The sequence below is a fragment of the Ceratotherium simum genome, chromosome 15 (assembly GCF_057802395.1).
Source record: "Ceratotherium simum simum isolate JZ-2026a chromosome 15, ASM5780239v1, whole genome shotgun sequence".
Classification (NCBI taxonomy): Eukaryota; Metazoa; Chordata; class Mammalia; order Perissodactyla; family Rhinocerotidae; genus Ceratotherium; species Ceratotherium simum.
Window position 1 is genome coordinate 42627299 of NC_141914.1, and position 26395 is coordinate 42653693.

Here is a 26395-nt window from a genome sequence, read left to right on the forward strand (position 1 = left end):
CCAGGTCCAGTTCCCAAAGTCCTGTCAGACCTTGGGAAAGCATCTAATGATAAACTTTCACACTGAGGTACAGTAATTGAGAAGACTCAGTGCAGTTTCTCCTCCAGGGGTTTATTTACATTTGGGTTGAGCTACCAAAAGGAAGCATCGTTAGTACAATTTTAAGCATTGGTCGACAAAATGGGAAGGCATTTTGGGTGGTTGGAGACCATCCCAGTACTCCTGAAATTATATCACATAATAACGCTTACTCATTCGATAGGTTCTTTTTGTGTGTGTGTGAGGAAGGTTAGCCCTGAGCTAACATCCGCTGCCAATCCCCCTCTTTTTTCTGAGGAAGATTGGCCCTGAGCTAATGTCTGTGCCCATCTTCCTCTACTTTATGTGGGACGCCTGCCACAGCATGGCGTGATGAGCGATGTGTAGGTCTGCACCCGGGATCCGAACCCGCAAACCCCTGGCCGCCCAAGGGGAGCATGCAAACTTCATCACTATGTCACCGGGCCGGCCCCATTCATTAGGTTCTTTTAATGGAGTTTGCGATAATGGGGCTGCTTGGAGCCAGATTTAAAGGAGTAGTCATGCTGTCTGTAACCATGTAATCCAATACAGAAGAGAGAGAAATTGCCAAAACATGACTAAAAACTTTGATCTATTTTATTTGCTACTAATTTTTATTTGGATTAATCCAGTTGAGGTCAGTTAGGACAGGGTGGGGATAGGGAAGAGAATCTATGTCAGTTTTAGAATCTGTAAGTGTGCTAATCTCTTCAAGGTTTTTTTTATTTTACTTTTTAACTTTTCCAGAGCTAAACAAAGTAGTGAATACAGCAATTATATCATCTTTCCAATGTAGTCTGTTAACTCAAACATAATTCCAGTGCCTTTTCCCTAATTTTCTGTTGCATGTTAAAATATTTAAGATAGCCTTTTAAATGCAGAGCTCCTTCTTAAAAACATTACATCTGCATTTTTTTTTTCTGTCAAAAAGATCATGTGGGGGGCCGGCCCCGTGGCTTGGCGGTTGAGTGCGTGCGCTCTGCTACTGGCGGCCCAGGTTCGGATCCCGGGTGCGCACCAACGCACCACTTGTCCAGCCATGCTGGAGCGGCATCCCACATACAGCAACTGGGAGGACGTGCAACTACAACATACAACTATCTACTGGGGCTTTAGGGAGAAAAAGGGAAAAACAAGGAGGAGGATTGGCAATAGATGTTAGCTCAGGGCTAGTCTTCCTCACCAAAAAAAAAAAAAAAAGGAACATGTGGCAGTAATGTCAGAGATTACTTTTTGGATGTGTCATTGCCTTGGCTGTTGAGGAACGGTAGTAGACTGTCACCCTGATGAGCTGCGGGAAACACAATACTGTTAGCTGTTCTGCCTAAAGCAGCAGTCCACACCTCTTGTGGCACTGTCAAATTATATGCTAAAAGCCAAAATTACAAAGAGATTTGAACTTAAGCTTCTAATATAACAGATTGATTCTGGATTTTTAGAAACGATTAGTTAAATGGCCTGAAATTAATCCTCCTGTTACTTTTTTAATTGAGATATTTTCAAATAAACATTATAGTGTGAATTCACAATTTCCTTTTTTCCCACTCAACATAATGATTTTTTAGGTTTTGTTATGTTGAGATATAGATATCTCAGTTGATACAATTTATTTACATTTTAAAAACATAAAACATACTATCATATTACATATATATCAAATTATATGTGTGTATATACATGTGTATGTGTACATACATAAAATTAGTACACACACATATATATTTAGGTAGTAAAAGTACAAAATAGATCTGGTAATGATACGCTTCTTTTATGGCTAGGAGCTATTGTGGAAGTAGAGAACTAAAGCTGTGTCTTTAAACATATATATATTTTAAAAGGGTGATCCAAAGCAAACATTGCAGAATACTAATGTCTGCAATTTTGCAGTAGGTTCATGAGTGTCTTATGTTATACATACATTTCTCTAAGTTTAGAATATTTTATAATTTAAAACTATAAAAATCTTTAAAAAGCCAATTACATCTCATTTTATTGAAAACATATTTAGTCCAAAGAAGGCTAAAACTCTGTGAAAAGTGATGTTGTAATGTTTCTTATAAGGTGATACCTTTGCTTTCTTGGCAGGCACAAGTTCAAGCAGTGGCCTATACCTTGGTACCTAAATAAAAGATACAATAGGAAACGATTCTTTGCGATGCCCTATGTGGAACGTTTTACCAGGTGAGCACAAGTACCCTTAATAATGAAACATCTTTACATCAGATAGATAACGTGTTAAGCTTTTACATATGTAATACATGTTCATTGTGGAAAAAACAGAAAAATCAGGTAAAAAAGAAGAAATTAAAGTCTTAATCTCACCATCCAGAAATAGCTACTGTTAACATTCTACTGTATATCCTTTCAAAAATTTCGTTGCCTTTATATTCATCAATCTATATGTAAGTAGATGGTTAAATCCTTCTGTAATGTAAAAGGAAGGTCCAGATACCTCAGTTGCCCAAAACGTGAGCTCTCGTTATTGCAAGGTTGATGAAATGAAAAGGGGCTCGGGTGAGGAGAGGAGCCTGTTGCGTTGTATTTGAATTCATGTTACCCTGCAGAATGGTGATTTCCAAATATTTTCTACAGCAATTTTTTTTCTGCATTGTTTATTATTGAATAGGGAGAACACAGGGCTTCTGTTATAGTAGAGGAATGAAGTGGTCCCATGAACCCCTGGCAAATAGTTATAAAAACAAAATAAGATTTTTAAAAAACAACTATTTTAAAACACTAGCTCCACATCCAGAAGCAGACAGAAGCCAAAGGAGAGTTTAATCCCCAAAAACTGCAATTGGAAGGGAAAAGAACTGCAAGTTGGTGGTTTCTGGGGTGAGGGTGCTGCTCAGCTCCTGGGGCTGTGGCTGCAGAAGAAACGGGGTGGGGAAACTGCAGGGTTACTTGCTAGAAGGTGCTAGAGATCAGAATTGGAGGCTGGAAAGCAGCTGGAAACTAGCAGCACAAGAACCACAGCTTTTAACAACTGCCTTGATAATACCATCAGCAAGAGGTCTTTAAAAACTGATTTTCTCCCCCAAAAGCTTGTTTCAAAACCAAAAACACTTTTAAAAAAAACTTAAACAGGAATGGAATATATCTTTAGACTGAGCTTTAAGCAGTATACTTGAATATCACAGTTCCAATTTTTCATCTTCCCCACCAAAGCAGCTACCTCTCCTCAGTTCCAGTTTCATCTGTTGTGATGTGATTCATTTGGTCTTTGTCCCCATTTCTGGCATAGAGCTCCTAAAACCCTTGGAATGTCCTAAGTGATGAAAGCAAAACCAAACAAACAAAAAAGATGTCTTTTGTTACATTAATGATGTGGCTTTTGGAAAGCCCTGAAGGATGGAGCTGGTGCCAGGGGAACCCTCCTTTAATAGAAGGTTGGAGCTTTTAGCCCCACCCCCCATTTCTGGGGAGAGGAGGGGCTGAAGGTTGAATCAACTGCCAGTGGCCAATGATTTACCAATCATGCTTTATGTAACGAGGCCTCCATAAACACCCAAGAGGACCAAGTCCATAGAGCTTCCAGGTTGGTGACCATGTGGAGATTTTGGGAGAATGGCACGCCTGGAGAGGGCATGGAAGCTTCACACCCTTACCCCATACCTTGCCCTTTGCAACTCTTCTGTCTGGCTGTTCCTGAGTTACGTCCTTTTATAATAACTGTAATCTAGTGAGTAAATGGGTTTCCTGAGTTTTGTGAGCCGCTCTAGCAAATTAATCGAATCCAAGGAGCGGGTAGTGGGAACCCCAGATTTATAGCCAGTCAGTCAGAAGTACAGGTAACAACCTGGACTTTTGGCTGGTGTCTGAAGTCCAAGGAGGGAGTTGTGGGAACCCCCAATCTGTAGCGGGTTGATCAGAAGCACAGGTGACTACTTCTGACGCTATCTCTAGGTAGATAGTGTCAGAATTGAATTCTCAGACACCCTGCTGGTGGTGGTGTGGGAACCGCCCCTCCAGTGGAATTGGGTCCAGAGCCCCTTTATCTATAGTATATCCATTTTACATGGGCACTAAATGTCAGTCATCTTTTTCATCACCAGTGCTCTAGATTCAGTCAATCCTTAATTTAATTCTTCCTGCTGAATGTCTCCAGGATCTGTCCTTTCTGCTCCCACTGTCTCCGCCCTAGTGCAATCCCTCCTTGTCAAGTTGAATTATTGAACATCTTCCTCACTCCAGTCCATTCAAGTATTGCTTCCTGGCTAATTTTCCTCAAACATCTTTATCACATCACCCCTGTTAAAAACATACAGTAGCTTCTTGTCTACAGAAGAAAATCCAGACTCCTTGCCACCCAGTGTTCCCACAATGTAGTCTTAGCTACTTATCCTTCATCAAAGTCAGACCTTTCTCCTTGTTTCCTAAACTTAACTTGCTCATTTTCCCCTCTCACTGCTCCCGTTCCTACAGCTTTGAAATCTCTCCACCTAGTCACATTTTAAGGCCCAGTTCAGATGCTAAGCAGTTGAAGAAGTCTAACTGCACTGGCTGTTTTTTTGCTTTCTCCAAGCCTACTGTGCCATTTGATCCTTTTGTCCCCTTAGTCATATAAGGTGAAGCTACAAATATCATGCCTTTCACAATAACGCATGAGAATTTATGAATCCAGTGCCACTTTTAGAGGCCTTATACGTATTCTAATTCTACCGTTTTAAGCCTTCAGAGCATGTAGCATAATCTTCTGAATAGTTTTAAAAATAGCAAACCTTTCTTCTTTCATATGGGTTTATTTTTTATAAATGACCAAAATTTAGTTGGAGGAAAGGCTGATGAATAGACTGGGTAATGATTTCACATTTGTTTAGTCTTACTTTTTACTTAATTTACAAAGTAGCTTATATTTTTTGTATATACACATATTTTAGTCTTCACCTGAATTTAACTCTCATCTGAAATTTCTGTATCTCCCCCATAGCACTGGCATATTACGTGTCTCTTTATTGTATTGTTATATTTTACATAAACTTATACCTACTGACCAATAAAATATCCTGAAAAATATCAACTTAAGTACAGTATAAGCTTGGCATCCATGAATTTATCATTTGCAATTTTGATGATTCCTGAGTGGCCCCAGAGGTCAGCATAATTTAGCTGAGGCAGAAATGCCTCCTGCTGTGGGATGCTGATGGATAGAAGCAAACTCACTCAGAGTGGCGGGTCTGCCCCAGCACCTAAGCTCTTCTCTTAGCATGGCTTTATTCTCTCTGTTGTAGGGGAAATGATGTGCTAGACTAAAGGCTGTTTGAAATTAGACAACTCCTAAAAGTCTTAGGCTATATCTCAGGATGTAAAAAATCTAATGTAGTCAATAAAATTACAGTGTTTCTAAAATAAGGTAGAAACGTAGGACAGTCTGTTATGGGCTCACAAGATCTGTTCATTCTTTCCAGTCAGGAGATGGGAAGGAGAACTGGTGTAGGCATACAGATGCTTTTGATTTCACATTTATCTTTGACTTGTGTAGATTACAGTGATTGTTCAAGGTTAATAATGTCCATGACACACCTAATACAAAGACTGGCATGAGGCCTTTATGTAACTGATTTGTACATATTTTGATAGTATTGAGTAACGGAAATAGTTTTATAAAATTGCTGTCATGCTTTTATTATTCTAGACTGAGACTTGAGAAACAAGCCCGCATCGAAGCAAGGAAGAAAAGTTTAGAGAAAAAGAAAGAACAATTTCTTCAGGAAAAGTTTCCACATCTTTCTAAAGCCCAGAAGTCAAGTCTTGTCTAAGATGTCTGAACTCTTAATTTACCATTTGGTTTTTCTTGGATAACAGTCTATATACAAAAGTAAATATATATTAAGTGGTTTATAAGGAAATTGTGTTTTTAGTCAAATGATTATCAACTGTTTTAAATGTTAATATGACATGCAAATTCTGGAAGTGGTCACGCTTCTACCAAATTTTTTTAAAAACCAGGTATAAAGTTCAGATTAAATTCCCATTTTGTAAATTCTGACATCTAATTAGACTTTATTATTACCTGTATCTTAGAATGAGGAAGTGATGTCAACTGCTACAGCAAAGGCAATAGGATAGTTTTTGGAATTCAGGTAGCATTTTAACTACTATTGTTAATAGGCTATGAAGGGGGTTTGGATACTACTGTTAATAAATAGTAAGTACTTTCACTCAAAATAATGATAAATACATTTAGTACTTAAAGTAGCAAGTCACAACACACAACAGTCCAAAAAAGTATTTCTGGAATGGCTAGTAATTTTTATTTAATTTTGCAAGCCTAAGGTAAAAAGCATAGGCAGTAAGTTTTACTAGTCAATAAAAAGCAATTCTACCAATCCACTGGTAATTAATATACTAAAGAGAGTTGGAAAGCATTTTACTGAAAGCAAAATATTTAGAGAAAATAGATATTTATACAAAATTATAAAATGCTTGTAATAAGAATAAGTGCATTTCAAGGAAAGCACAAACTTATTTTAATTTATAGAGCCAGTTAAAGCCTTAAAAAATTTAAGTGGAAATTGAAATATGCAAAAATGTATAAACATTCTATAAAAGATGGTCATTCTTTTCCTGAGTATACTAAAGCTATGAAACGTAAGGTGACACAGGAAGGTAGGGGTTTGGGAACTCTTTTCAAGGGCATTTCCTTTCTACACACTGCTTCCCTCCTTCTTCATATTCTTGTTTGGAAATCCACATCTGCTGAAAGGTGCCCTGCAAAATGGAAAGAAAAATTATATAATTGTGCTTTTTTATTAGAAAATAACTTTTTTTTTTTTTTTGAGGAAGATTGGCCCTGTGCTAACATCTGTTTCCACTCTTCCTTTTTCTTTTTTCTCCCCAAAGCCCCAGTACACAGTTGTGTATCACAGTTGTGAGAGTTGTAGCTCTTCTATGTGGGACGCCACCTCAGCATGGCTTGATGAGCAGTGAGTAGGTCTGTGCCCAGGATCCAAACCGGTGAACCCCCGGCCACCAAAGCAGAACACATGAACTTAACTGCTACACCACCAGGCTGGCCCCAGAAAATACTTTTTTAATGTCTTTATTTTTACAACTCCTAACCTTTGAAGAACTCTTCAACCCCTCCCTCAAAATAGTAATCCATTACCCCTTATTTCTGCCCTCCTCCTACTGATCTTCCTCAACTTACGACGTGGTTACGCCCCAATAAACCTGTCCTAAGTTGAAAATACTCTAAGTCAAAACTGCATTTAATACACCTAACCTGCCTAACATCATAGCTTAGCCTAACCTACCCTAACAAAGCTCAGAAGACTTACATTAGCCTACAGTTGGGCAAAATCATCTAACAAAGTATTTTATAATAAAGTGTTGAATATCTCATGTAATTTACTGAATACTGTACTGAAAGTGAAGAAGAGAATGGTTGGAAGTTTATCAGTTGTTTAGCCCCGTGATTGGCTGACTGGGAGCTGCCACAGCCACTGCCCAGCATCACAAGAGAGTATCATACAGCATACTGCAAACCCAGAAAAAGATCACCTTCAAAGTACAGTTTCTACTGAATGCATATCGCTCTCGCACCACGGTAAAGTGGAAAACTCGTTAAGTCGAACCATCCTTAAGTTGGGGACCATCTGTATTCAGTCTTGCCTAAGGTCAGAAAGAATATTAAATCTTTCTATACCCATTACACTGTCATGAGGATTTAGAAAATGGCTGTGAAAGGAAGACGGAGGGTTTGGCTAGGGTGGCTTGGTGCCAACCTTAAGGCAATAATAGAAATTGTTGGAAGGCTTGAGCCTCGTACACAGGTGAAGAGATGTTCTAGCACTTGATTAATGGTAACATTTAGATCTCAAAAGTGCTCATCAGAACTGGGGTAAAGTTTTGCAAGTACACACGATAGTACACAATCACTATACCCAATAAACATAGAAGGTGAAAGGAGGGAAGTGACCTGGGCCACATTAATACACAATAGGACACAAGCACTATACCCAATAAACATAGAAGGTGAAGGGAGGAAGGAACCTGGGCCACATTAATAATAAGACGTGTAAGCAGGAGAAATCCATTCCTTATCATTATTCAAGTGGATTCATACATGGTATCCAGTTTTGATCTAAGATCTATTAAAAGACTGGAAATAGAACATAGACAAGAAATATATAAACGGACAGTTACAAACATAATAGCTTAAAAATGTTTAGCATAAGTACTTGGTGACATTTACTTTGGCTGCGCTGAGGTGAGGGGGGAATTCTCCGAGTCTAGGGTGCAGATAAGGATAAGGACTTTTTCTCCAAGTTCAAGGCAGGCACCAGTCTAAGCAACATGCAAAACCCAGCACCATGACTTCACCATTGGCCCCAAGAACCAATTCCTGACTTGCTCTACCTCACCAACAGGCCAGGGAGCAACCAGAACCCGAGAAGGAATGATTTAATTTTAAATGTGCTGCAAATAAGTCATGACCAGTGCCAATGGGAGTATTATTAGAAAAGGCATGAATAAGATAACAAATTCCCATCTCTGTTTGAGAGAAGAAATTGAAATTAGGCTGACAAATATCCACTAATAAGGCAATGGAGTATTTTGTTATATTAGAACATGTAAAGGTGGTATTAGGTCCTCTACTCATTTGATAGTTATAACATGCAAAGATAAATGATATACTGGAATTATTTTTAGTTTTTACTAAATTTAGTATTTTCAGTGGTACCTTTAAGTTAAATCATTCAATAAGAATTTTTAAGTATTTTGCAAAGTAGTTTACTAACCAAAGAAGCTAGAATGGAGCCACCGATCCATGAACTAAACCTCCGTTCCACTGTTGTATTATTTGCAATCAATTTCAACCGCATACTCTAAAATAGAGAGGGAAGAATAAGTATTAGTACAATCAAATAAAATAGGCAGACTCAACTTAGGAAATTCGATTTTGATGACTTCTTAATGACTCTGGTTCAAACTGATTATACATGATTATTTTGCAATAGCTAGTCTAATAGGCATAGGTTGAACTACTGTATAGATTTTCTAAGTACATTGATTATGGCTTTTAATGTGTAAAATTTAATAAGAAAATAAATTATGCAAACCTCAGAAAACTGCATACTTAAAGAGGATGGAATTCACAATTTATACCCTAGAACAGCAAATGTACCTAATGCTTACTATAAATCATTGTACTGTGCTAAGTGCTTCATATATTATTGCATTTCTTCCAACGCCAAGTGACAGTTATCATCCCAACCTGCCGCCCTTTCCATACTCCTCCTCAACTTGCTAACTACTTGTTTAGGCCTTTGTGCTATCCTAATCCCTCCTATCTTAGTTCACCACCCCCTCCCCCACTTCCAAATCAAAACACAGCCATCAGATTGCAGGTATGTTTCTTCTTCGTACTGCTTTCCTTCCACATGAGTGCTTCTGTTTTGAACTCACACTCTCTCTTGATAAACATGGTTTTATGGCTCAGCACTATCCCTATCTCACTTCCTTTATCGAGAGATTTTTTTCCCCCTACCTAGGAATTTGTTTCTGGGGACAGTTCTTAAATTGTTGATACTTTCCAATTATTCTATACATGATCATATGGTATGAGTCTTTTTCACAGTGAAATAAATGTGCGTGTGGCGGGGGGCAGTATATGGTATGGGTGGGAGGGATGCTGGGAGCAGGAGGGATGAACATGGGTTTCTGTAGGTGAGGAACTGGTTGATATACAATAGAATTTCTTTCCTGTTACTTCATTGATTTTTAATTGCCTCCTAAAGGACAAGGATAGTACCTAACTGGTCTTGACCAGACCTTGGACAGCCCATGTCTATATTCGTTATTCTAGGACTTTCTATGAAATCTAATGATTAGTACTATAATTAAGGTATATTCCAGATCAGACCATATCTCCAAGAATGTTGTAAATATAAAGCAGGTGTCAATCTTGTGCCTATATCAATATTTAATAATACTTATAAAAATGTGGCATATGTAAAACATCCCTTTATATGATAAACCAAAAAACTATCAAATATACAAATTCTATAGATACTGTTAGGGCCTATGTAACCCCTACTAAGTTTTTTAAAATGTAATATTTAGTACAGAATACCTTACAAAAACTGCTTGATAGAAGTTTTAAAATCTAAAGATTATGACTGCTACTTTGTTATCAATTTACCATGTAAATTACCTTCTCCCCAAATCAGGTTTTTCTATTCTTTTAAAAGTTATCACAATGCATCCAGTGATCTTTTTAAAATAAACATGAGGAGCTCTTCAGTCCCTTGCCAAATTTTATCCTGTAAGTTTGCTATTAATAAGCCACATGACCTAGTACCTATCTCTGTGGGTTGAACTGTATCCCCCAAAGAGATATGTTTAAGTTCTAATCCCTTGTACCTGTGAATGTGACCTAATTTAGAAATAGGGTCTTTGTAGATATAATTAAGATACAAATTAAGATGAGGTCATATTGGAGTAGGGTGGGCCCTTAATCCAATATGACTGGAAATCTTTTTTTTTTTTTTTTTTTTTGTGAGGAAGATCAGCCCTGAGCGAACATCCATGCCAATCCTCCTCTTTTTGCTGAACAAGACGGGCCCTGAGCTAATGTCCATGCCTATCTTCCTTCACTTTATGTGGGACACCACCACAGCATGGCTTGACAAGCGGTGCATCGGTGCATGCCCAGGATCCGAACCCAGGCCGCCAGCAGCGGAGCGCGTGCACTTAACTGCTACACCACGGGGCCAGCCCCCAGAATTCTTAAAAGAAGAAAACAGACCCATGAGGGAAGAATGCCATATGACAAAGAGAGAGAGACTGAAGTACTGTAGCTGAATCCAAGAAACGCCAAGGATTGCTAGCAAACCATCAGATGCTAGAAAGAAGGAAGGACTGATTCTCTTCTGTAGGTTTCAGAGAGCATGGCCCTGCTAACATGGTGATTTCAGACCTCTAGCTTCCAGAAAAGAGAGATGATAAATTTCTGTTGTTTTAAGCCACCCAGTTTGTGGTATTTTGTTACCCTGGGAAACTAAGGCACCATCCATCTTTCCAGCCATATTGCTCTCCTCACTGTACAGACTATAAGCCAACTACTTTGAAATACTGGAATATACCATCTTCCTTTCATATGTGACACATGGTATTCCCTCCACCTAGATGTCCTTTCATAAATTACCATGAACTCCTATTCATTCAAACAGCTTCTTTATGAAGCTTCCCTCTGATTCTCCTAGCGAGTTAAGTGCTTGCTCCTCAGTGTTCCCATGAGTGCCTGGTTCATGACATACTGAACCACTTAGCATATTTCGGTCTTTATTTTTTGCATGTCTATTCCTCCTAGCAGACCGAGCCCTTGGTGGGCAGGGACTGTATTTTATACCCCTACTGCCTAGCAGACTATAGGTACTTAAGTATGGAATCAATGAATAAAATGAGATTCAAACAGTACAAGAGTAATTACTGTCACGTAGGAAAAATTGATTTATAAGGGATATTAACTTGATTTAAGTAATACTGTACCAGCCACACACAAAATATCAAGCTACTGAAAAACAAGCTTTATGTATAAAATTACACCAGCAGCGAGGACACATATGACAGAAGACCACCACTAAACAACAGACAGAACTTACGGGAGGAGTTTTCTGAGAGAGCTCTCTGTTCAGCCTGTCGGTAAAGCTCTGTATTAGCGTGTTTCCTCCTGCCACTATAACACTGCCATAGAGACCCTAGGATAAAAAACAAAAATAAATTAGTTCCAAATGTTTCCAACAATTTTAAACAACTACAAATAAAACCACGTCCTCCACTACAATTTTCCCTTTCTTTTTAAACTTTTTTACTTCTATGTAGACCTAGTAGCTTAATCCAGTGGTTCTCAATCCTGGCTGCACATTCAACTCATTTAGGGAGCTTTTAAAACACCAATGCTGTGGAGCAAATAAATAAAAATCTCTGGGGATGGGGTCCAGGCAAAGTTTTCGTTAGTTTGTTTAAAACTCTCCAGGGCCGGCCCCGTGGCTTAGCGGTTAAGTGCGCGCACTGCGATGCTGGCGGCCCGGGTTCGGATCCCGGGCGCGCGCCGACGCACCGCTTCTCTGGCCATGCTGAGGCCGCGTCCCACGTGCAGCAACTAGAAGGATGTGCAACTATGACATGCAACTACCTACTGGGGCTTTGGGGGAAAAATAAATAAATAAAATTATAATTTCAACAGAAGCTTTTTTAAAATAAATAAATAAATAAAATAAAACTCTCCAGATTTTTCTAATGTGTATTAAAGTTTAAGAACCACTAACTTAAACCAATTATTCTAAAGCCCAATCATAATTTTTTGGCAGATGGCTGCCAATATTTAATTAGAGACATGTTTTATAATAACTTCATCTTAGAATGTTCATCTAGAAGTTATGGTATTTAAAACTAGACAATAAGATTATTTAATGGTTATGATGGACAATGCCTACTCTAACAATATTCCTGGCCAAAATGACTGTGACCTTTCTCTTCTGCAGGGTGTGCATCAGAACCATGTGGGGAGCTTTTTCAAAATCCACATGCTGAGGCCTTGGCAAATAAAAATAAATTCCTACTTATAAGGAGTATATTTACCTCTAATTTGTGCGTATGCATCAGAAAGTTAAATGTCAGCCTGCTTTTTTAGTGGCTAAGTTCATATTTTAAAAATTTATTCCAAATGTCCAAATCATCTAAATTTTGAAAGAGAAAATGGAATACAGAAGCATCTCTTCTACAATCAACATTAGTTAAAAGGAGAAATCTCACTAAAAACAGAAAGTTATCACTGTCTTACAGTAAATGTCCTTTAATTCAATTGCCTTCCCTCAAAAGTGGCTTCAAGTGTGAACTAAAAAATGCCATACTTACACTCCTAGTGTCCTAGAAGCAGCACATGCCTGCTAGGTGACTAGTTGAGCTAAAGAACATTTTTCTTAGCCACCCAGAAGTCTTTTTTGAATAACATGGCTTTTTATACACACTTAGCCATTAGCACTATGCTCTAAGCAAATGAATTAACTCAAATAAAATTGAGCCTACAAATGTTGGCTACAAATTGAACCTAGGGTTTAAATAAGATATAATCAACCTAATAATCAGTATGGTATAAAATACAGAGTTAGTATTTAAAACTTGGCAAAGCACAAAAAATATGAAGGCAAGATGATCATCTAAACTAAACTCCATGTAAAAGTTACATAATTCAAACTACACCTTCTTGAAAAATAAAAGTCGTGAAACTGTACTATATACAAGAAAAATCACCAATAATATATATTTTTGTTTGTTACATTTTAAGAAATCTCTAGGGCTGGCCCAGTGGCTTAGTGGTTAAGTGCGCGCGCTCCGCTACTGGCGGCCCGGGTTCGGATCCTGGGTGCACACCAACGCACCGCTTCTCCGGCCATGCTGAGGCCGAGTCCCACGTACAGCAACTAGAAGGATGTGCAACTATGACATACAACCATCTACTGGGGCTTTGGGGGGAAAAAAAAAGGAGGAGGATTGGCAATAGATGTTAGCTCAGAGCCGGTCTTCATCAGCAAAAAGAGGAGGATTAGCACGGATGTTAGCTCAGGGCTGATCTTCCTCACAAAAAAAAAGAAATCTCTAGAACAGCACTGCCTAAAAGAACCTTCTGTGACGATGGAAATGTTCTACATCTGCACTGTCATACAGTAGCTAGGAGCCACATTTATAATATAATTATAATTTATAATGTGGATAGAGCAACTGAAGAACTGAATTTTAAATTTTTATTTATTTTAATTTAAATTGCCACACATGACCCATAGCTACTACTCTGGACTCACATCTCTTGAGTTCTGCATTTTTCCTTTTCTAGTACTTCATTTTTTTTCATATTCTGTTATAAAATGGACTTCAAAGTCAATGGCCAAAGTTGCCAACTTAAATAATGATTTGGGGGCATTTCACTGCCCTAAAAGATACCTTTCTGCCATAAACAGGAGATTGGCACTTACTGGTCTGATGTCAATATCACACATTCCAACACTTGTGGTGACAACATGACTGACTCCCAGCATTGTATTTCCTGATAATCCCTACAACAAAATAAAAATGAGTAGTCACATAGAAGAACTTCAAGCAATAAAGCACATCCAAAAAAATTTAGTCCATCTTATTTAGGTTTTATAATTACACAAGATCTTTACATATACATGAAAAGCCAAACTAATTATGAAATAAGCTTTCATACCTTTACATTGGAAGGGTCAAATAATCCTTCCGGAATCTTTAACCGTTCTGCTCCAAAATCACAGTTGTAGCCATTGGGGAATTCATAATGAACAGTTGGCATCTGTGCAGCTACTCTAAAGACATAGTAAACAAAAGACAAAAACAATCCTCTTCAAAATTATAAACTACTAAGGAGTCATCAACTTGTAAGAAAGCAGAGTGAGAATATCTTCTTTTCTTTAAAAATGTTATGCAATATTTCTTAACTTTTTACCTTTAGACCAGTCAAGCATATTCTGAGTTTTTTTAACTAAATAAATCAATCTTTCCTCATTTATGAAGTAGTTTTTAAAATGATTCATATAAAAGTTTTAATGAGCTATTCAATTATAAGTCTTGCATACAAAATAAGAAAACATACTGTTCATCGTAAGTTGAATCTGACACTTGAAGTACTGAAGCTTGAAAATCCTGGATAACACACTATGGAAAAAAACAAGTTTAAGAAACAAGGTTATTGAGATTTGTCTTTGCAATCTATACTTTCGTAACATTTTACTGAAAATACTTTTCTTAATGAAAATGAACCACATTCCTGGATAGGTAAGTCATTTCAAGGGTATAAATCTACCCAGCAAGGACTCTGAGTATTAAGGAACCCAATTCTAAACATTTGCATTAGAAACTAAATTATAGGGCCGGCCCTGTGGCTTGGTGGTTAAGTGCGCGCGCTGCGATGCTGGCGGCCCGGGTTCGGATCCCGGGTGCGCATCGAGGCACCACTTCTCTGTCCATCCTGAGGCCGAGTCTCACATACAGCAACTAGAAGGGTGTGCAGCTGTGACATACAACTATCTACTGGGGCTTTGGGGGCAAAAAATAAATAAAAAATCTTTAAAAAAAAAAAAAAAAAAGAAACTAAATTATATAACATTTAAATTAAACAGTTACGGAACAATGATGAGCTAAAAACAATTGGGAACCTTTGTGCCATAGTCCTGCATGACAAATCTGGTTTCAGAACACTGGTTTTTCCTTAAAAATAAGCTTAGACTTAGAAGCAAGATTTCATTACCTGCATATATATACATATGCATATACACTGCATCTTATGTAACTTTTAATGATTGCACATAGTGTAAAACAGTTAAAAAATCTGCTGTGAAATACATACGACCTCTGGGCTGCTAAGGAAAAATCCTGTCGAATATCTAGGCAAAATTATTCATCATCTTCACAATTTTTCCTTGTACCAAATATCCACAGAAGAGTCTTTTATCTTTAGGTGCAAAAAGCTGTCAGTTAGGATATATCCCTGCTATAGTAAATCATGACTTTTATATCCTTTTACTGTTAGAAATGAATATATATCTGTGGTGTGAGAGGCTGTTTTACTAACCACTCTCCCTATCAGTAAGTCACAGTTCAGGGATGGATTTTTTAGTAAAGAGAATCTCTCGTTGGCTTCTTGTGAATAACACATTTTTTATATGGCTGATTGAGGTTAGGAAAGAGAACATAACTGAGCCATACTAGCAGATCTCTACAGACTAAAACCATTTTCTTAGCTAAAAAACGTATACAATAGCATAATGCTTGTTACCCCCAAACCAAAGTTTCTTCCAGGTCTCACCATAGTAATCCAAATGAGTACATAATAGTTTGTTGTGATATTTGTTTGGCAAGTATAAAAAGCACCCTCCCCCAAAAGACTATTAATTTTGTTTGTAAAATATTATTAAAAATATAAAGTTTGATGGGCCAGCCCCATGGTGTAGCAGTTAAGTGTGTGTGGCTCCACTGCTGGCGACCCGGGTTCGGATCCTGGGTGCACACTGACACACCGCTTGTCAGGCCATGCTGTGGTGGCATCCCACATAAAGTAGAGGAAAATGGGCACGGATGTTAGCTCAGGGCCAGTCTTTCTCAGCAAAAAGAGGAGGACTGGCATGGATGTTAGCTCAGGGCTGATCTTCCTCACACACAAAAAAAATATATATGTATAAAGTTTGAAAATACAAACTTTATAAAATACAAGCTCACGTTCTATTCAAAGACTCACAGCCTGTAATGCTTTCGTAAAGAGAGTAAGAGTTACTTACGTTACACATGTAATTGTGCCAAGACCTCGTAACCTGCGGCAACTTTTCTTTTCTTTTCCAGTTTGCTGGAGATCCTTCACGAACAGCTTCCTGAATACCAAGAGCATGTACTAAGTTAAGAGAGTTCACAAAATAAGGGTGGGGAGTTGGAAATAAATTCCAAAAAGAAAATCCAATCATCACTTACTTTTGATGCAATCATATATGGAGGAATCAGTTCTATATTCATTTCTTGGAAGAGTTCTCTGCACTGCATAGTAATAAAGTCTCCAGCAAGAGGGGATTTCACAATGCCTACGAAACAGATTAAACAAGGCTAAGAGAGCATTAAATCCAAACTCCCTGAGACAAATTTCCCCTGTGTATTTATATATGAATAATTTTTTTCAAGTAGAATTAACTGAACTATCCCTCAAAGCATGAATGAAGCCATGCATCAGTTTTAAATATACATTATATACTAAAGATTTAAAAAACATTCTTAAAAAAACGACATTATTTGGAAACTGACATACTTTGATAGTCTGAATCATAGCTTTATTTCATTATCTATGTCCTCATGACAGCTAACATCCTCTCAGAGCACCCTGGTTAAATACATTTACCTTGCTGAAGGACATAGCCATCGTGAACTGGAATTGCAGTGGTGTGAGTGGCTCCACTGTCCAAAATAAGCCCAGTAGAACGACCATTAGCAAATCTAGTTTAAAGCATTAAGGAAAAGAAAGTATCAAGGCTCCTAAAATAATGTTTAGTGTAAAGGGAAGATTTTATTAAGGCATTTTTAAACATGTGCATTAGGGCTTAAAATATGTTATAGTAAATGTAAGAATGAAAATTGGTAGCAAATAACTCTGACTTAAAAACAAATGACAACAGGCAGGACTTCCAGAATGGTGATGTGAGGAACTTGGGGAAACCTTTATTCCAGAGAGCCATCTGTTAAGCTGGTCAAAATTAGCACAATCGTTCAAAGTCTCTGCAGACAGATCAAAGGGCTTACAACAAATTGAGAAGCATTTAACAAAATCTACAGAAACGTGGTAAGAACAGTGGGAGACTGTGGCAGCTGAGCTAGGAACAAAAACCACTCTCACATCAGATTAAAGAAGAACAATTTCAGTAGTTTGGCAGCTGAGTGGCAGTTCCCGTCTCCCTCAACTCAATGGGAAGAGCTACTGGAGGTGGATTCAACAGCCAGTGAATACTGCTGAGCCCACTTTCCACAGTTCTGTGCTGCAAAAGGCCTGTATCACACGAATGTCCTAAACCCATGCTGAGGAGTAGGCCACTCACTGGGTCATCAAATATGTACTGAGCATCTACTATGTGCCTAGTGATGAGTCTGGTGCTTAATAAAGGAGGAAAGAGGCAAGGGAGATCTGGCACTAGCATTCCTTATAAAGGTGAACCAAGACTGTCTCTGCCCTGAAGGATATCCTGTTTACTGAAGTAGAGATCAGTAAAGCTGTAAAAAAAAAAAAAGCTCAGGATGCCCTGGGGGGTGCAAAGGAGAGACCACCCAACCAATCCCTGGGAAGTCCAAGTGTAAGTGGGGGAGGGGGACACAGGGACAGCAGGAACATGTGGGAAGGCCAGGAGGCAAGAGAGCATGGTGCGGTCAGAGAAGCACAAGCAGTTCAGCAGAGCCTGAAAGAATGAAGGAAAGAGGGGGAAGATGACTCTGGTTTAAAGCGGGCTGGCAATTAACAATGATTACGGGAGCTGCAGTGTGAAGAAAGGGCAAGAGAAGAGGAAGGGCTGCAGTAATCCCTGAAACAGCTTGCACCTAATGCAGTGGCAGCGGATAGAGAGCTGGATGACTGACTAAACATGAAGGGTTAAGGAGATAGATTTCTGGGCCGGCCCTGTGGCTTAGCGGTTAAGCGCGCGCGCTCCGCTACTAGTGGCCTGGGTTCGGATCCCGGGCGCGCACCAACGCACCGCTTCTCCGGCCGTGCTGAGGCCGCATCCCACATACAGCAACTAGAAGGATGTGCAACTATGACATACAACTATCTACTGGGGCTTTGGGGAAAAAAAGGAGGAGGACTGGCAATAGATCTTAGCTCAGAGCAGGTCTTCCTCAGCAAAAAGAGGAGGATTAGCATGGATGTTAGCTCAGGGCTGATCTTCCTCACAAAAAAAAAAAGAGAGAGAAAGATTTCTGTTCTGGGCAACTGGGAGACAGACAATACACAGAAGAAGGAATAAATCCGAAACAAGAGAAGACAAATTTAGTTTGGGACATAATGAGTTTAAAGTGCTTAAAGAGAGAACTAATAGAAAAAGTTCTAGTAGGCAGCTGGATGCAGGCCTGCAGCTCACAAGAAAGATCTGGGATATAGACATAGATTTGTAATCTGTCACTGGGTAACTGGTATCTGAAGCCAAGGAAATGTTAAACCAGAAAGAGCATGTCATGAGAGATGAAGGGCTAAGGGCAGAAAACCAAGCAATGGGTAGAGATGCTCAGAGGAAAGAAATCTGAGAATAAGTGGCCAGAAAGACAGGTTAGCGATTTATCGTTGCTATTACTGGTACTCTATTGACCCCTGGCCAGCTAGATGCATAAACACTAATCCTATCTCAGTTAGTATGAAGCCATACAGCAACAGCAGACTAAAAAGTGGCATTAAAGGTATGTGAACCCTCCTATAGATGGCAATTATAAAATCTGGACAAATTATTTAAAATGACCATTTTAAGATAACGAAAAGTGTTCAAAAGTAGTCAAAACTCAGCCAAAAGTTATTATCGTAAAACTGCAACTAGAAGGGGTAAGAACTGCAAATTTGCAGCTTCCTGGCCTGAAAGTGCTCCCCAGCTACAAGGCTATGGCTTAGGACAGCAATGGTGGAAACCTGCCACTCGACCACCTTGAATGAACAGAGAAAGGAGTTCAGGGCTGGGAGAAAAGCTGGACAGTTACGGTAGAAATCCTGGAAGAAAGAGAACCACAGAAGGGCTGAAACCCAAAATCTGAGCGTAAAATCTACTCAGATCTCTGGCTGATCGTTAAACTATTCAAGTGCAGGGCTTCAGGCAGCCCGAAAAAGTGCAAAGAGAGAACAGAGAGTAATCTACTCTTGAAAAACAGAGCTGTACCCATGAGTCCTGTAATTTTGCTGCCTTCCTAACTAAATGCTTTCTCCAACAACATGCAGCTCAGACAGCAGAAAGCTGAAGCGTTCCTTACTAGCTTGAGGCGCCAACAGGACAGAGCCCGAGCTGGCCGATATGAGACCCCAGCCACCAATCACGTCAGAGAAAACAATGCTACTCTTCTAATATTTTTGTTTTGGAAAATATATCTATTTCATAAAAATGTTATTTGTGTTAACATTAATGGGTCTATTTTAGTTATTTTTAAAGGAACTAGTTAAGTAAATGTTAAAAAGAATTCTTCGTTTTAATTGTGCAAACAGTAATATTGGTAGATATAACCCACATAAACAAAAGCTCTCTGGAGTCCTCAGTAATTTTTAAAGTGTAAAGGAGTCCTGAGGCCATAATGTTTGAGAAGTGAAAATAATTTTTAGAATAATACTCCGATGTTATTTTGTTTTCACTGTCATTCTCTCGTGAGTGCATAGGGGAGTTTTCCAGAGGCAATGTCATGTGTGATACACAACAGCCTGGACACAAAAGCCAGATACAAGACTCGAATTTCTGCTTTTAAGTCCCAACTTAAAGAGATTTGAAAAAATGTAAAACAACTCCACTCTTCTCATTAATTTTTTTGGTTCTGGAAAACATAGTTATTTTTCATTAAAATATTTTATTTATATTAACATATAATTGATTTATTATTAATTTACTTAAAATAATAATAAGAAAATATAATTTTTAAGTTTCTGTTTTAATTTCTAATATGATAAATACTGCCAGATAAAATCCACATAAATAAAAGCTGTGGGTGTAGAAAGTTTGAGAGCCACTGGGCTAGAACATCATAAAAGCACACCAGTCAGCAAAATTCAGAAATGTGGGAAACTCTACAAGACTAACAATCTACTTCCCTTAACAAACAAATTACAAGGAAAAAAAGGGGGGAGGGGAGTAGAACCTACACATCAAAAGAGACATATCAAACAAATACAACATACGATCCTTGTTGTTTGGGTGGTGATTCAAATATGCTAAACTGTTTAAAAAAAATTGTGGCTATGTCTGTTTCTTTTTAGAGACACACGGTAACAATCTTTTAGAGATACATGCTCAAGTTTCTATGGATAAAACTATATAACGTCTGGGATTTGCTTCAAAATCATGGTGCGGGAGTGGGGGAGTTATGGCTAATACCCCTTAGCTACGTGTTGAAAATTGCTGAACCTGGGCAATAGGCACAAGGAGGTTCAATATAATATTCTACCTTCTCTTGTGTTAGAAATTTTCTATAATGAAAAGTTAAAAAATAAAACAATGCCCAATTCTGTTTACACACTCCTTGTAAGGAAGCAGCCAAACAGACCTATGTTCAAATTCAGGACTGCCATTTTCAAACTGTGGACACAGACCAGTTTGCTTACTTGGACTCCGTTTCCTGACAGAGTTATTATTAAAATTAAATGAGACAGTGTGCACAATGAGTCTGCTAGTACTCTCCATCCTCTACTGAAAAACCTGCAATGGTTCTCTAAAGTCTAAATTTTTTAAATCTAACGTGAGGCCTCTACAGTCTGACCTAAACCTATTTTTACAACTCCTCAAGTCTAACATAAATCTTCAACTATAAACTAAGTCACTGTAACGAACGCTTACACTTTCCACCTCCACACTTTTGCTAAAGTCATCTCCAAGACACAGCACTACAGACGTTAGATTACAGTTACCCCAGTGATTCTCTCATATATATATATAATTTACTTAAATATTACAGCAATCCAGGGAGGTATACAGGATAAATGAGTAAAAAGTGAAGCTCAGGTTTTAAGTACCTAATTCAAGATCACACCATTGGTAAGCACTGCAACTTGAACTCTAAATATAGGGCTCTTTCCCCCACATCATACAACTACCTTCTATTTTCTTCATAAAGGTTTGATCAGGCTACTATGTTTCTCCACTGAACTACCACAATTGCTAAACAAAAAATTCAAATTAATCATGTACTTCTATATGACTTTTTCCAATGTTATTTTGAAGTACTATTTAAATCTGTTATTTAGCTTTTAACAAGAATATTATATTACAAATTCTTTGAGATCAGGACATAATATTTCATTGTCTGTCCCTTAATATGCTTGCAATAAATATTTGGTGATTAAATCTTAAATGAATTTATAGCCAATTTCCACTTTTCTACGGTACTGGAGAAGATGGACATGGCAATCTTTGAACTGGGTTAAACACTGCCTTCTATTTACATTCCCCTTGTAAAAACAAAATTTTTAAAAACCTTGTTAAAAGCAAGATTTGAGTGTTTCTTTCCTATTTCCCTCTGGTATCTTCTGGTATATCAGTTCCAATAAGAAATACTAAAAGACAGACAGCTAAAAAGCAAGAGAGAAAAAAACCCCAAACTTCTGAACAAGCAAGAATTGGCTCATGTCTTGCTGCTGGGGCATCACCTTTAGCGGCACCACATTCACTTCTAAAGAAAAGTTGAGTATCACTCTTTCAAGGATACGCTGTCAAAACTGCAGTTTTGCAAAGGAAGAATGCAGGGATGTTGTAGTGTTCAAACATTAACTCTGTCAGTTTCTCTCTCTTTGCTCTCGTATTCCACTTGAGAAGAGGGGAAAATAAATGCAAGTTATTTATTGTTTAAAAACTAAAATGTTGATATATCACAAGATTCATTACAGCACTATATTAACAAAGATGTAAAACATTAAAAATAGAATAAAATACCACGGAAAATAATCTTTATAATATTTATTTCTATTTATTTGTAAATAAATTTAATAAATAAGGTAAATATAAATTAAAATTTATTACCTAATGATAAGTAAAACTGCTGCTATAAATTCTAGAAATTACAGACTTTTCAAAGTATAGGGAAATCAAGATTCTTATAAACATAAAGTATTATTAAACCTTAACAGTGAATCTAGTAATCAAAATCCTAAATATGAATTTTAAACCACCAAATTCTCCCACTTACAGTTGGTACTTATAAAAGAAACTGGAGGTTAGAAACAACGAAATATTGATAATTTATTATCTTTATGCTAGACTTCTGAGCCCTTTTGACTCTGCACCAAATGTATTTCACAAGACAATTCAGTCTAGCCATTTCCAGCCCTAGTTTAACATTTGACTTCTCTCCTGGAGACTCGAGTATAAAAGCAGACATACATTGCCTTTGGGGCATAAGGGACAATTCATAAACCAAAATGGGAAGAGCCCAAGGAATCAAATGTTAAATACATCCCTGGAAAAAAGAGATAAATAACCACCAGAACCCATGAGGGTACTTTTTTATTGTTCTTTGAATATTTTAATTATTGAAATAACAAAATAAGACTTATTTAATAGTATTTAAAAATTAATCCCCCTTTCCCTAATTTTCAAAATTCACAACATGAATTTCTACGCCTCTTTGACGAAAAAGAAAACATTCTTCAAATGAGTAAAAAAAAAAAATTAGAGAAACTTGGAAACGAGTCTTTGTCTCACCGGTGCTTCCGACATGAGAACAGGATGCAGGCTGGCTTCTGACTTGACATGCATTCTGTAGGTGTGATCCAAAATAGCCTGGAAACTGTCCCAGTCTTCAACTAGAACAGAACATTAACACCTGAAACAATGCTTAGTTGAAGATGAATACAGCATCTTTTGACAGACTGTTTCTATGATTTAGCAGTAATACTTTAACATGCAGAACCTACTTATTTTACAGATCTACTTCATAACATAGCACTTGATATAGACATCATCTTTGTCTTCTAGATATAGAAACTCTTTTTGTTCCTCCAGCCCCAACAGTATCACAACCCCTAGACCTGCCCCAAATGTAATTAATGTATCTAATAGACCTAAAATACCAAACAAATATTATTCAATAAGTACTTATTAGAGGCCCTGTAAGCAATCAGAATGGTAAGAGAAAATACAAAAGAACTGTATGATCTAGACCTGACATTCAAAAAGCTTACAATCTACTTGAAAAAATTAAAAGACATAAAAAAAATTCAGAGAATAATATTTCTTGAATTTGGCTTCCACCTAAACATTCCACTGAAACTGCTCACATAAGTTAATGACCTTCTAACAGGCAAATTCAGTGGATACTCACATTTGTAATCTCATTGACCTCTCTAAATTATCTGACTACTGACTACTCAAGAGTTTACAAACTTTTCCTGCCACAGTCCAAAGAAGAAATGTTATTTGTACAACATACTTCCACAGGCCTATCAGCATTATTTTTTTTTTGGTCAATGGACTTCTTTGGGAGCTTTAATGTCTCTCTCCCCTTTTTAGCATAAATCTCAATGTCACAGCTGAGAACAACGAGAATCACTGGACTTCTGTTTCCAGAACTTTTTCTTCTCTTGGCCTTCTTCTGAGTTTTCTCCTACAACCCTAAACGTTCCTTCTCATTCTCCTTCATGGGCATCTCTTCTCTATTGGTTAAATACAGAACAAGTTTTCACCAGGAACCTATCCTCAACTCTCTTCTCATATTCCAAATTCTTTCTGGATAATATAATGCAACTCCATGTCTTAAAATCTTTCTCACCTGCTGACTAGATCAGCACCTATGTAAAACACTTTAGACTCAATAACAAACTCATTTACTTGCTGTGCAGAGAACAGTGATCATAGCAGGCCTGAGAAAGGCCTGCTTGCAAGGTTGACCCTTGGCTGGCATCTGGGAACTTGACTAGTCAACAGTTCCCTACATTGATAAAACTTTCCCTAAATGTTAAGAGCAGCTCACTGTGCCTAAACTGTTTGTACAGTGGTTTATGGTTTATGCTGAAAACTTTCTTGCCCTCTAGGAGTCTGGGATTTTGGTACATGCACAGGGTACCTACATAACCAGCCCACAATAAAAACTTGGGGTACTGAGTCTCTAATGAGCTGCCCTAGCAGAGGACACACATGTGGTTACAACTTGTTGCTGGAGGAATTAATCACATCCTGTATGACTCCACTATGAGAAGACTCTCGGAAGTTTGCGCTGGTTTCCTCTGGACTTCACTCCATGCCCCTTCTTTCCCTGTCGATTTTGCTTTGTATCCTTTCAGCATAATAAATCTTAGCCATGAGAACAACTATACACCAAGTCCTATGAGTCCTTCTAGAAAATAACCAAACCTGAGTGATTTTGGGTATTACCAATACATTTGCCTTTTAAGACCATAAAACTTGCTCCTTCCCCTTCTATTCCTGACTCCATGCATGATACCCTCTCGTCAGTCACCCTAAGCAAAAATCTAGGAAACTTTCTCAACTCTTCTCTTTCCACCCCTTCAATCACCTAGTAGGACTGGTCTCCTGGATATCTCTGAGAGCCACCTCAGGATCTCTGCCATCAGTGTTAAAATTTAAACCCTCTTCACTTCTCATCTGGACTCTCACTTTCTGATCTTCCTGTCACTAGTATCTCCCTCTAATCTAGACTACATATTGCTGTTTAAGACAATCTTTCCAGCTGGCAAATACGAGCATTTCACATCTGTGTTTAAACTCCTCTGCGGTTACCTTTCACTTGCCAGCTTAATATACGCCTGGCTTGTTTACAAGCCCTTTTATGATTGCTCTCTGCCTACTTTCCTGCAACTGGCCCTAATGCACCCAATGTGACAGCCATACTTAACTTACATTTCTAAACATGTAAGTTTCTTACACAACTCCATCTCTTCACACATGCTGGTTGTTCTGCTTTATCCAGCCTTGTCAGTCAGGCTAATTCTTACTCATTGATCAAGATTCAGTACAAAAGTCACCTCCCTAATGAAGACCATCACTGACCCCCAATGAGAGAGTTAAATACCTCTCCTCTCTAATCCCACTGCTTATCGAGCATAGTTATACTACAGCAGTTATCCCACATATTTGTATATACACATCTATCTCCTCTACCTATTAGTTTCTTGAGAAAAAGGAACATGTTTTATGCATCTTTGTATTCTCAGTGCCTGGAACATCAGTTCGTGGAATAAAAACTAACAAACAAAAATAGCTGATGTTCAACTTGTAAGAAGCTATTGCTTTATACCTAAAATGTACCATACATACTCTATATTTATAATCAAATCCATAGAAAAAAACATCATACCCATCCCATTCTTTAGTGGTGAAATGGCCTCCGTATTCTCCCTGGGAACACGCAGGGCATTGGTATCTATGTAATAGGTGGGACCGCCTTGTTTGCCTTTATCGCCATCTATTTCCATCAACGTGCTTCCATCATCTCTTTCTACCACCATACCAATAGCCGTGGGGAAATCCACCTGCAAGAGTCAAAAACAGGATATACAAGTTTTACCTGCTTTTATCAAGTAGTCCTTTTTTTTTTTTTCCAATTAATGTCTTTTACCATATTTGAGTCGAAATTTGTGCATGAATTTAATTCTACATGAATGGCCCTCACATATCCAATTAACTCTAACAATACACTTACCTTGGGACAGTCCTCACCAGCATAACCAGCTCTCACAGTATAAGATCCAATGTCAAAAACAAGGGCTCCAACTTCATCTGAAAAGATGAAAGGTTAATTAACATTAACAAAGTATATATCATATGAAAACTAAGACAGTACTTAATGTGTTTAAAATGAGAACATATGTGAAAGCTCTATAAAAATTAAACAGGCGATGGAGCCGGCCCAGTGGTATAGTGGTTAAGTTTGCACGCTCCACTTCGGCGGCCCAGGGTTCGCGGGTTCGGATCCTGGGCACGGACATACACACCACTCATCAAACCATGCTGTGGCAACATCCCACATGCAAAATAGAGGAAGACGGGCACAGATGTTAGCTCAGGGCTAATTTTCCTCAACAAAAAGAGGAAGACTGGCAACAGATGTTAGCTCAGGGCCCATCTTCCTCACCAAAAAAAAAAAAAAAAAAAGAAAA

At 38.0% G+C, this 26395-nt stretch overlaps 2 protein-coding genes across 4 annotated transcripts in view; one reads left to right on the forward strand and one right to left on the reverse strand.

Moving 5' to 3' along the window:
• MRPL47 (mitochondrial ribosomal protein L47) overlaps positions 1-19560 on the forward strand; it is a 32657-nt gene extending 13097 nt beyond the window's left edge. Inside the window, exons 6-8 of one of the 2 annotated variants that reach the window (XM_087439980.1) lie at positions 2146-2241; positions 16420-16472; positions 19526-19560. In XM_087439980.1, the coding sequence (XP_087296106.1) occupies positions 2146-2241; positions 16420-16472; positions 19526-19545 (169 nt within the window). In that variant the 3' untranslated portion in view covers positions 19546-19560. Of the gene's footprint in view, positions 1-2145; positions 2242-5695; positions 6773-16419; positions 16473-19525 lie in introns of those variants that run through there. The other variant, XM_087439979.1, reaches the window with a different exon arrangement.
• Positions 6290-26395, reverse strand: part of ACTL6A (actin like 6A) — a 28742-nt gene continuing 8636 nt past the window's right edge. For both annotated transcript variants that reach the window (XM_004424708.3, XM_087439978.1), the window contains exons 2-14: positions 25939-26015; positions 25594-25768; positions 22983-23083; positions 21991-22088; positions 16964-17058; positions 16546-16652; positions 16359-16448; positions 14678-14739; positions 14276-14390; positions 14040-14120; positions 11670-11765; positions 8805-8891; positions 6290-6771 (exon numbers count right to left, since the gene is read on the reverse strand). In XM_004424708.3, coding sequence (XP_004424765.1) covers positions 6691-6771; positions 8805-8891; positions 11670-11765; positions 14040-14120; positions 14276-14390; positions 14678-14739; positions 16359-16448; positions 16546-16652; positions 16964-17058; positions 21991-22088; positions 22983-23083; positions 25594-25768; positions 25939-26015 — 1265 coding nt within the window. In that variant the 3' untranslated portion in view covers positions 6290-6690. The remainder of the gene's footprint in view (positions 6772-8804; positions 8892-11669; positions 11766-14039; positions 14121-14275; positions 14391-14677; positions 14740-16358; positions 16449-16545; positions 16653-16963; positions 17059-21990; positions 22089-22982; positions 23084-25593; positions 25769-25938; positions 26016-26395) is intronic.